Below are 11,522 nucleotides of genomic sequence, written 5' to 3'. Positions count from 1 at the left end.
ACAGTTTTTATTATAATGCGTGCCTAAAGATAAAAGGGCGCATATTTTTTTTTTATTGCCAATCGAGTAGTAGACACATTCTACGCTTAAAATTGAAAAAAAAAAAATTTGCAAAGGTAAAAGGGCGTATGTCTTTAATTATACGTCCTTTTACTTTTAAGAATTCGAAATTTTGGTGATCTAAAGGTGAAAGGGTGTATAATTTTTTTTTCGGCCAGTTTACAAAAGAACATATTCGTAGTTTAAAAATGTGAAAAAAAAATTTTCTGTGGTAGTAGCGGCGTAAAACCTCAAATAAACAATTTTTTAAAGTTAAAAAAGAAAATATATCCAAAAAACAATAAAGTACGCGTGATTTAATTAATTACGTAATTTTTACTTTAAATTAGTTACTTAATTTTTACGTAATTTGTTTTTGATTGATTTATTTTCTATTTGTTTATATCAAACTTTGTATATGAGGCTGTTATTTTAGTATAACTTTTCTTGTGAAACTATTATTTAACATTTGGTATCAAAACTACAATTTTTTTTATGCGCCCTTTTACCTTCAAGTAGTACTTTTCTTAAAGCTAAAAGGGCGTATGTCTTGAGATACGTCCTTTCAGCTTTAGGATACCAACTTTTTTTTCCACAGATTTTTACGTTTCAGACAATTTCAAACCGAATGGCAAAAGAAAATTTTTTATACGCCCTTTCAGCACAAATCCCTATTAACCTTTAACTGTACGCCCTTTTACCTCCAGGCACGCGATAAATTTATTTATACAATATTTACAAAAATCTAAAATTTTCAATCATTTTGTAACATCAGCCAATTATACATATTTAATTCTATTTGTTTAGTTTCAATGCTTAATTGATGGAAAAATTCTTCAATATTTTGCGTCACGTTATTTATAACTTCTGGCTGGTAATACGAGTTATTTAATTGTTGAACATACTTGTCAGTACGTTCAACAGTTAAAGGAAAGTTTCGATATATTTCATTAGTATCAATTTCTTCGTAACAACTATTTGTTTCATATTGATCTTCTTTTTCTTCTTCAATCTTTTCTTCTTGAACTTTAATATATTCCACCATTTTATTCGATACGCCTTTTGGTTTTTCATTCGGTACAAAAGTAATTATATTCTTCTTCAAAACTAAAAATTCAGAAAAATTCAAAGTACCATCAAAAAATTTTAAAGATTCATTGCATTTTTCTACGTCAAATTCATAAATACATGAATCAAAAAACTCATCTTCAATTTCTGTATTACTAAACAAGAAAAGCCGCAATTTTCTTTTCAAATTTTCATGTAAGCTTACAAGTTCGCCATTTTCTGAAGTTATAACCTCACAAATTTCCTTTTTTTTGGAATGCATCAACAAATAAATTTTTTTCACTATACTCAAAAAATTTTTCAAATGCCACCAATAATCTTTAAAAATATATCTCGCCGTTTTTTCTCCATTCATATATTTCTTCTCTAACTGATCAAAAAATTCCACTTCATATTCTAAACATTTAATAACAGTTTCATTATTCAAACTAATTTTATTTTCAAGTTTCGAAGAAGAAATAACTCTATTTACATTAACTAACTTCATAAAATTCACATCATCATCATCATCGTCATCAAATTCAAATAATTTTAAATCAACAGAATTTTCTGATTTTTGATCATAAATTAAAGGAATTTTCTTCTTTTTACGAACATCATATTTAATATAACTTATAAAATTATCATCAAGTTTATTTGTTTCACTCAAAGAAGAACTGTTCAATTCCTTCAACCTCCTCACGTGTTCTAACCTAAAATTATTCGCAGCCATTTTTTCTTCATAATCATTTTTTTTAAAAATCTCTGGCTTGTTATTTTTATACACTAAATTTATTAAATCTTTAACAATAATTGGTTCAATTTTTTCTGATAAATTTGGCGTAGTTTTATTCAAGTAATTTTTTTTTAGGTTATCATTAGAATTTTCTAAATTTTTTAAACAAGTTTTGGAAACTTCAATTTTTTCTTCTTTAACATCATTTTTACAATCAAAATTATTTCCTCCGTAGCTCATAAATAATTCAAACCTTTCAATATTTCCCGCCCAAATATCTTCAAGCAAATAATCACCAGGAAGTTTATATATTTTTGTATTTGGAACCGACAGGGAAGAAAACAAGTGTTTAAAATTGTCCAACTCGCTAACAGATATCAAGCTAATGGCAATTCCATAAGCTCCGTATCTTCCAGCGCGACCAATTCTGTGAAGATAAGTCGCACTGTCACAAGGAACATCAAAATTAACAACCAAATTAACGTTTTCAGCATCAATTCCTCTGGCGGTTAAATCAGTAGAGCACAAAATCCTACACTTAAAGTTCTTCAAGCTCTCCATTGTGCTCAAACGTTTCTTCATATCCTGATTACCGGTAATGTAAGTAGACTGGAAACCCTTGCCGGTTACTTGATTGCAAACCGACTGGGCTCTGGATTGATAATTAAAAAAGACTAAACTCTGCTTGAACTTGAAGTTTCTTAAAATTTTTAACAATTCCTTGACTTTTATCTCCACTCGCTTCATCGGGTTGGGATGATCAGGAACTATCACGACAAATTGACGCAACCCGAGAAGAATAGGACTTCTGTCATCGGGTAAGCACACCAAAGGCGTTCGCATGTACTTCGTTGTGAATAAAGTTATGTTTTCTGGATAGGTTGCGCTTGATAGTATTACCTGTTTGATGAGATTAAAGTTAGCAGTCAGTTGACAATTTAAAAATTTTTTTTAACAAAAAAATTTTTACCAAAAAATTATTTTTAAAAAATTGCATTTTTTACTTTTTGAAATTTATATAAAAAGAACAAGATGACACTGGATATCATCCCAGATTATACTCAGTGATATCTGTGGTAAAAAAAAATTTCAGAAAGTTTGGAAAATCCAAAAGTGCACGCCTCATAATCTCATTTTTCACAATAAAATTGATTAAAATAAAATATAAAAAGCAAAATAATAAAAAACAGAAAACTCTGCTATGATTTAGTGGCGCCATAACTCTAAGGTGAGGAAAAAAAATACTATAATAAAATGTAGATAGATATACAAAAAAATCCACAGTTATATATAAGTTTTTTATAAATAATAATTTAACGACAGTGAATTGAACGGTCATATTAATTGAGAAAATTTTAAGTGTGTTACTTTAGATAATAAAAAAAAAATTATTCCGGTACGATCATTTTTTCGACCAATTTCCCTGCCACATGCACCCATCCATACACGGACGTCCAGAAAATATTATGTTTAATGTTATTATTTACTATGTTAAACAAAAAAATTGTTATTGAAATATATTTTATGTGCCTGACAAATTATTTGACTTGATATAAGTGTACTTTTATTAACCTGTAAGTGCGATATAAATAACAAAAATGAATTTAAGTTTCGAGAAAACTGCTTTTTTTGAAATGTCGAGAGTAGAGCACAACCTCAACGCTTCGCTTATGAGGCGTGCAATAGTACACGGAAAAAAGTAAACTGTAAAATTCACTCGGATTCCGGTTAATTTTTATAGTTTCAAACAGTAAAGCGGAAATCGGGGTGGCAAAAATATAAATATTACAAAACTCTCATCTTAAAAAATTACAGTTTCAAACAGTAAAAATTGCCGTTTCAATTTATAGTCCATACTATGAGGAGAAGAGAGAACTCAGCTGATATGAGGAGAAGGAGGTCTCACACTGGGAAAATTTAACATTTGAAACAGTAAAAATTCTACTCTTAAAATATATATTTTACCAGTCCAAGAAAGTTAACAATTATAGTTTGATTTTTAGCGTTACGTTTAGAATTTACCATTTTACTTTGTAAATATTGACGTTGCTTGTATTAGAAATTTAGTAACTGTATTTTATACTTTTTACATATCAGACGATCATTTTTTAGGTACGAAATGATAAATATCAAAGTTAAAATTTTTAATTATTATACTTTAACATTTTAGACATTTACATAGCGAATATTACTGTTTGAAATAGTATTTTCTTCCATGTAAAGAGTAAATTGTAGCATTTAAATGATAAATATTACATAGTGATTATTAAAATCACGATTTTACTGTTTGAAATGGTAATTTTTAGCAGTTGATCATTACTTATTATAAATCGACTATTATTTATTACAGTTTACTTCTTTCCGTGTAGCTAAAAAAATCCAGATTATACTGCGTGATATCTGGATTGTATTAGTTACTATCTGAATTTTTTTTCACCCAGTATAATCTGGGATAATATCCAGTATCATCTTGTTCTTTCCGTGTACGTGTCAATTTTTTTTTATTATTTTTTTTGCCATACTTTTTTTGGTATAAAATTCTTAAAATTATTAAATGAATTCTAAATTAATTCTCATACCTGTTTATTCGCTGGCAATTTAGAAAAGATGTAATTTACATCTTTCCGAAAACTGTCATCCATTAATTTATCAGCTTCATCTAGCACAAACAATCTGACGTTTTCAATTTTAACGAGTTTTTGGTCGATCAAATGCTTCAACCGGCCGGGCGTGCTTACGATTACATGACAGCTGACTATTTTTGTTTTATCGGACTGCATTGGTGTTCCTCCGACAAAATAGTTTACCTTCAGTCCTTGCATTTCGGAGCCGATTGAAGAAAACACGTTTGATATTTGAACGGCTATTTCTCTTGTGGGAGCTAAAATCAAAACTTGATGAGGTGAATTATCGAGATTTATCATTTCCAATGCTATTACTCCAAAAACAGCTGTTTTTCCGGTTCCAGATTTTGCCTGGATTAGCAAATCGAATCCACATCTTCCCAAGGGAATTGCTTTTAGTTGAATTGGAGATGGTTTTTCAAAACCACAAGCGGTTAAACCGTTTAAGATACGTTGGGATAAACCCATTTCGTAAAAAGTTACTTTTTCGTTTATGGATATATCTGTGGTACGAGGCTGAGCGGTAAGTTCATGAGCACGAGTTAAATACATTTTTTTTTTTAATTATTTATTTCACTTTATGTTGAAAGATTTATGATCTAGATGACAAGTATTCAAATGAATCGTTTTTAGTTGATCTAACTAGGTTATGTCGCACGTGTTTTTATTTACATATTTGTATGTAAATATTTCGCTAGGGACGGCCTCTTTTACCCAGATTCCGATTACACAGATGGCGCTATTACCCAGATCCCTTTGACACATATCCCGATTACGCAGATTGTGATTGAACAGATTTTCTATTACACAGATTACTTATTACTCAAATAACCGATTACACAGAAAATCTTTAACGCAGATCCCGATGACGCAGATAATTTAAATTTTTAAATGATAAATGCCATAATAAAGCCAAGCACTAAAAGTGCCTGAAATTTTTAAATTGCCGCCATGAAAACATGCCGGATGAGCATGTAATCTAGCTATTGGTTGAATTAAAGGTTCAAGGTGTGCACGGAGTGCTTTATTGAAGTATCTACAGTGTATATGTGTAAAATCCCGCGTTGGTTGAATTTTTTATTAGATACTTGATATAATGAATCAACAAATGAATCAACAAAATTACAGGTTAAAGATTAGAGCTATATAGGTAAGTAAACATATTTATTATTTATATTAAAAGTTCGGGTTTGAAGTTTAAATATAATTAGTTCAATTACCCCCAAGCGGGGATGAATCGAACCATTTGACGCGTTTGCATAAATTAATCATTTAAGAATCAATGTTGTTTATTGACTAATTTATGGATCGATAATTAGAGAAGACATAATAAATTACCATTCCAAGAAAAAAAAAAATTAGACAAACGGTTGACCCTGAAGGCCATCTCTGCAACTTCCCGCCACTTACATACCTAGGGTAAGTGGTAATACATACCAATTTTAAGCGCCTAGGCGCTTAAAATTGCACTAATAATTGCTCTTCGAGCTCAAAAAAACAGCTTATGTCTTATTTTGAGCTCTCCAAGCTCAAAGAGATAGTCTTTCTATACTTTTGACATAGAATTTAATTTCACATAACTTCACACTAATAGATTTGTTTATAGTTAAAAAGATTTGTTAATATTTAACAAATCATTTATTAGATGCCATTTGTTAGGCCTTAACAAATATTTCTTAGTATTTAAAAAGATTTATTAATACCTAATAAATGAATATCAGATTTATTGAATACAAACAAATCATTTTGAATACTAAGAAATATTTATTTAACATTAAAAAATGGTCTCTAATAAATGATTTGTTAGCTATTAACAAATATTATTTAATACAAATAAATCCTTCTATCAGTGCAGTCAATTCGTTCAAGAGATATCATAAACGAAAGAAAACCGAAAAGTGTTTTCTGCACATAACTTCACATAATTTCACATAATTTCACATAATTTCAGTCGATTCGTTCAAGAGAAATCATGAACGAAAGAAAACCGAAAAGTGTATTCTGCACATAACTTCACATAATTTCACATAATTTCAATCAATTCGTTCAAGTGTTTTTTTCACATAACTTCACATAACTTTACATAACTTTGCATAAGTTCACATAACATTTCTTTTCGGATCGTTTTTGATGAGATAGTATGATTTTTAGACTTTTGAGCTCGAAGAAGCATAGAAAAGCTATCTTTCCGAGCTCGGAGAGCTCAAAATAATACATAAATCGATCCAAAAAAAATTAGGAAAACGGTTGACCCTGAAGGCCATCCCTGCAACTTCCCACTAATTTCATACTTAGGCACTTAAAATTGCACCAATGACGTTTTTGAGCTCTTCGAGCTCAAAAATACAATTTATGGGTTATTTTGAGCTCTCCGAGCTCAAAGAGATCGCTTTCCTATCCTTTAAAGCTCTTCGAGCTCAAAAGTCTGATAGAGATTTGATAAGACTCTATTTTTTGAATTTTTAAACCACAATAACTTTTGAATGAATGAACCGATATTTAAGCGGTTAGAAGCATTCGACGCAGTTTTTCAAGCCTCACGAAGAATCTCAAATTTTAAATTGATCGCGCTAGGAATTTTGGAGTTATTCCGAAAAAACACTTTTTTCGGTTTTCTTTCGTTCACCATATCTCTCGAATGAATCAACCGATTTTTTCAAATGTGGTTTTTTTGGAATAACTTCTAAACGGCTTAATAGTTCAATTCCAAAAACTAATCAGCTCTTAACCTCAAAAAACCACGTCGATCGCCACCAGTCCGGTCAAAATCGGTTGATTCAGAATCTGGCGCCAAGTTCCGTTCAAATTCGTTGTAAACGGAGCGCGAGACTACCGACTGTGTTTACTGTAAGCAGAACGGTATTTTGAGGTTGCAAAATTTTATTTAATTCTACGGTACTTCTTGTTCCTAAATTTTATATTATAACAGTAATTCATGCTTTATTTTACTGATATTAATTAATTATATTCAATTATAACAATTAATCTACTTGAAATTATTAAATTTTATCAGCACAAACTATAGCAAGCTCAAAAATTTCGATCCTGACTTTTTTTCTATGTAAAAAGTGACATGCCACAGACTAAATAATTCGAGAATTCATGGTAATCTTCCAATAGATGGGAAACTACAGTTAAAAAAATACATTTCACAGCTTGCATCTACATCCGCCAGGGTGCGCTGGAATTGTTTTTACATAAACTGTAGCTTCAAGGGGATAGTTTGCTATAAAAAATGCAGCCAACGCGAGATTTAAGTTGGTACCAATTGTAAATTTTTATTATAATTACAAAAAATACTAAAATCTGAACAAAAACAGTTTCACTGTATAAAAATCGCGCCAAGTCTACGTTCATAAGACTATCAAGATAAAAAAATTTCTTTTTTCTTTACAAAAAGATATAAAATAAAAAAATAAAAAAATCCAAGTAAGCGATATGATTGTATTTGATTTTCGGAAATTAAAAAAAATTTTATTGTAAATTTGAAAATTTAAAAAAAAATTTTAGAACGTACTTGGTGTGCGTCATTGTGTATTTCAATTTTTTTAAAGTCCTAGAAAATAGATTTTACGAATTTCATTAAAAGTAAAATATTTTGCAACCATGCACACTAAATACGATCCAAAATTTTTTTTTTAATTTTCAAATTTACAATAAAATTTTTTTTAATTTCCGAAAATCAAATACAATCATATCGGTTACTTGGATTTTTTTATTTTTTTATTTTATATCTTTTTGTAAAGAAAAAAGAAATTTTTTTATCTTGATAGTCTTATGAACGTGGACTTGGCGCGATTTTTATACAGTGAAACTGTTTTTGTTCAGATATATATATATACATATATATATACATATATATATATATATATATATAAATATACACAGTTGCTTTTTCACTTGGTAGAGATATTTTATGGGCGTATTTTAATTTGGCGGAAAATTTTATTGGTACAGTTTCTTAATGGTAGGCTAATTTTTTGTTACAAATTTTTATTGGTAGGCTTTTCATATGATAAAGATTTATTTCGGTTCAGTTTTATTATGGTAGAGATTTCATATGATATAAATGATATGGCACAGCTAAAATTGGCATAGTTATACTCTTGGTTGACTTTTATATGGCACACCTGTAAATACGCCCTAAATTTATCATCTAATTAAAGTTAGCAGTCACTTGAAAATTTTTAATGACATAAAAGTTATCAGTCACTTGATAATTTAATTTAATGCACAAATTTTTTCTGAAAAATTATTTTTAAAAAATTGCATTCATAATTTTTAATAGTATATTACACATCTAGGGCAGTAAAATAAGAAATGTCTCAGATCACATGTAATTGTTGTCCGAGGCGAAGCCGAGGTCAATAAACATGTGATCTGAGGCTTTCTTATTTACTGCCCGTGGTGTGTATACTATTTTTCTCCTCGACGGAGGCGGAAAGCGGCATTTTCGTTTAGCGCAGCGGGAGGAAAATTGACGCTTTCCGCCCGGAGGTGAGAAAAAATTTTTTTTGCTCGACGGGCAGAAAGCGTCAACTTTCGGCCCGCTGCGCTAAACGAAATTGCCGCTTCCTGCCTTCGTCGAGCAAAAAAATAGTATACACTCCACGGGAAGTAAATAAGAAAGCCTCAGATCACATGTTTGTTGACCTCGGCTTCGCCTCGGCCAACAATTACATGTGATCTGAGACATTTCTTACTTTACTTCCCTAGGTGTGTAATATACTATTACATGTCAATATTTTTTTCTCATTCTTTTTGCCATGATTTATTTGTTTTAAAGAATTCTAAAATTTAGGTATAAAATATCTGCTAAATTAATTTTCATCAATTTTTATGAAAATTAAATTAGCAGGCAGCTGACAATTTTCAGAATTTTTTTATTAATAAAGTTATTAAAAAAAAATTCCGTATGTAAAGAATTTAAAAAACTATACATGCAATTTTTTTTAGATATTTTTTTATTGCTAATTCAATTAATAAAAATTTTTCGCTGTCGGCTAATTTTAGTTTTATCAATTTTTTTATTTTTATTAACAAACAAATTTATTCCGAAAAATTATTTTTAAAAATTTGCATTTTTAATTTTTTTAAATTTTTACAATTTTTTTTGCCATAATTTATTTGTCAAAAATATTATTAAAATTATCAAATATCTGCTAAATTAATTTTAATGCCATCTGAAAATTTTTATAATTTATTTTATTAAAAAATTAAAAGAAAAAATTTCACATGTAGAAATTTTAAAAAATTATACGTGCAATTTTTTAATAATATTTTTTTAGTTATAATTTAATAATAATCTTGAAAATTAATTTGTTTACAAATTATTTATGACATTATTGATACTTTTATTTTTTATTCAATAAATATTACTAAAAAATTAATTAATTTAAACAAACTGGAAACTGGAGTAAAAAATAATATTTTTCATAGTTTATTAAATTTGTTTTTTTATTACAAAAATTTGTTTTATAATTAGAAAAAAGTTACAATAATTTAAGTTTACATTGCCGCAAAAAATATTTTATTTTATTTGATAATTTTTATTACTAATTTTACTTTACTTTAAATTTGATTTATAGATAAGTGCAAATTAAATTAATGGAATGTTTATTTACTTAAATTGATATTTTTATTTTCGAAAAATTAAATTAAATTTTTATTGTCAATTGAAAAGGCAGCGTTACAAGTCTATTCAATTTACCCCGGTTCAATTTTACAACAATGTATCTATTCAGTGTTTCAAGAACACTAAAAAAAAATTATAAGATCACAAAAATTAATCGAATTGAACCAGAGTAATTACAAATGTTCCGATAGACCTGTAACACTGTCAATTGAAAAATTAATTTGGCACTTTTATTTAAATTTGATACTTGAAGATTGTGCAAAATATTTATATGTATTTATTTGGACGTGGAATTATTTATTTTATCAAATTACTTAACTTGTGCGCTATATCATTTAATAAATCAAAATTATGCACAAAAAACTTGTTTCGATCTGTAGAAATATTTTTTTTTTTTTTTTTTTTTTTTTTCAATCTTTCGCTCTCAGGATCAAAAAATTATATTTTTGAACAAATATTCATTCAATCGCTTTAATAAAAAATTAAAAAATATTTTCTACAGATCAAAGTGAAACTGTACACCAGCTTCTTTAATACAACTTTTCTCTTCCTCAATAAACAAAAGCTAATTCCAAAAAATCAATCTCAAATATTAAATCTTTAAAAAAAAATTCATAAAAATTACTAACAACTTTTTTTTCTTATTTATTACTGATATTTTAAATATTTTTTTAAATCTTTTTCATTTTATTATTTTTTTTTTATTTTTTATTACATACATCGACAAATACAAAATAATTAAATTGAGGAAGAGATATTTGATCATACGACTCGAGAAAATAACATACATTTTTTTTTTTTATTTATATATTTTAATATTTTTTTTTAATTAAAATTATTTTTAATGAGATCATCTTATCCTTAGCTTCGACATCTTACTCATGATTTATTTATCTTTCAAATCCCTCATAAATCTCATTTCTATATTTATTTATTTTTTTTTTATTTTTCATTTTTAACTTTAACTCTAATTGTTGCAAAAAGAACATCAATTATAAGGCACACATTTTTTTATCTCAGATGTTATGAGATCACAGTGCTTATGAAAAAAAAATGCTGCGAAAAAATTCATATAAAAAGTAATTCAATAATTATTTTAATTTTGAAAATTTAATTACTGATTTTTAACAAATAAATCAGTCAATCAATCAATACAAATAAATACACAATTTACTTCAAAGGCAACTAAATTTACACGAAAAAAACAAGATGACACTGGATATCATCCCAGATTATACTCAGTGATATCTGTGGTGAAAAAATATTTCAGATAGTAACTAAAAAAATCCAGATGAAACTAAAATTAGCCGACAACAAAAAAATTTTTATTTTTTTTTTAATAATTGAATTAGCAATAAAAAAATATTTTTAAAAAATTGCACTTATAGTTTTCCTAAATTTTTACATGTGCAATTTTTTCTATTAATTTTTTTGTAATAAT

General features: G+C 27.7%; 1 protein-coding gene across 1 annotated transcript; it reads right to left on the bottom strand.

Moving 5' to 3' along the window:
• Positions 1–389: 389 nt before the first annotated feature.
• Positions 390–5,122, bottom strand: LOC123260360 (probable ATP-dependent RNA helicase DDX20). The gene is made up of 2 exons (XM_044721405.1): positions 4,402–5,122; positions 390–2,722 (listed from the first exon to the last, which is right to left on the bottom strand). Exons 1-2 carry the CDS (start codon positions 4,996–4,998, stop codon positions 794–796), a joined length of 2,526 nt encoding a protein of 841 aa, XP_044577340.1. The 5' UTR covers positions 4,999–5,122; the 3' UTR covers positions 390–793.
• Between the last annotated feature and the right edge of the window lie 6,400 nt (positions 5,123–11,522).

Source organism: Cotesia glomerata, linkage group LG3 (genome assembly GCF_020080835.1).
Source record: "Cotesia glomerata isolate CgM1 linkage group LG3, MPM_Cglom_v2.3, whole genome shotgun sequence".
Classification (NCBI taxonomy): domain Eukaryota; kingdom Metazoa; phylum Arthropoda; class Insecta; order Hymenoptera; family Braconidae; genus Cotesia; species Cotesia glomerata.
The sequence above is the reverse complement of the archived record's forward strand: the minus strand, read 5'-3'. Positions and strand labels throughout refer to the sequence as shown.

Excerpts from the sequence above, each read along its gene's own strand:
- LOC123260360 (XM_044721405.1), bottom strand. The coding sequence starts at position 4,998 with ATGTATTTAACTCGTGCTCATGAACTTACCGCTCAGCCTCGTACCACA. Across the intron at positions 2,723-4,401 it reads AATTGCCAGCGAATAAACAG|GTAATACTATCAAGCGCAAC; the intron begins GTATGAGAATTA and ends CTCATCAAACAG.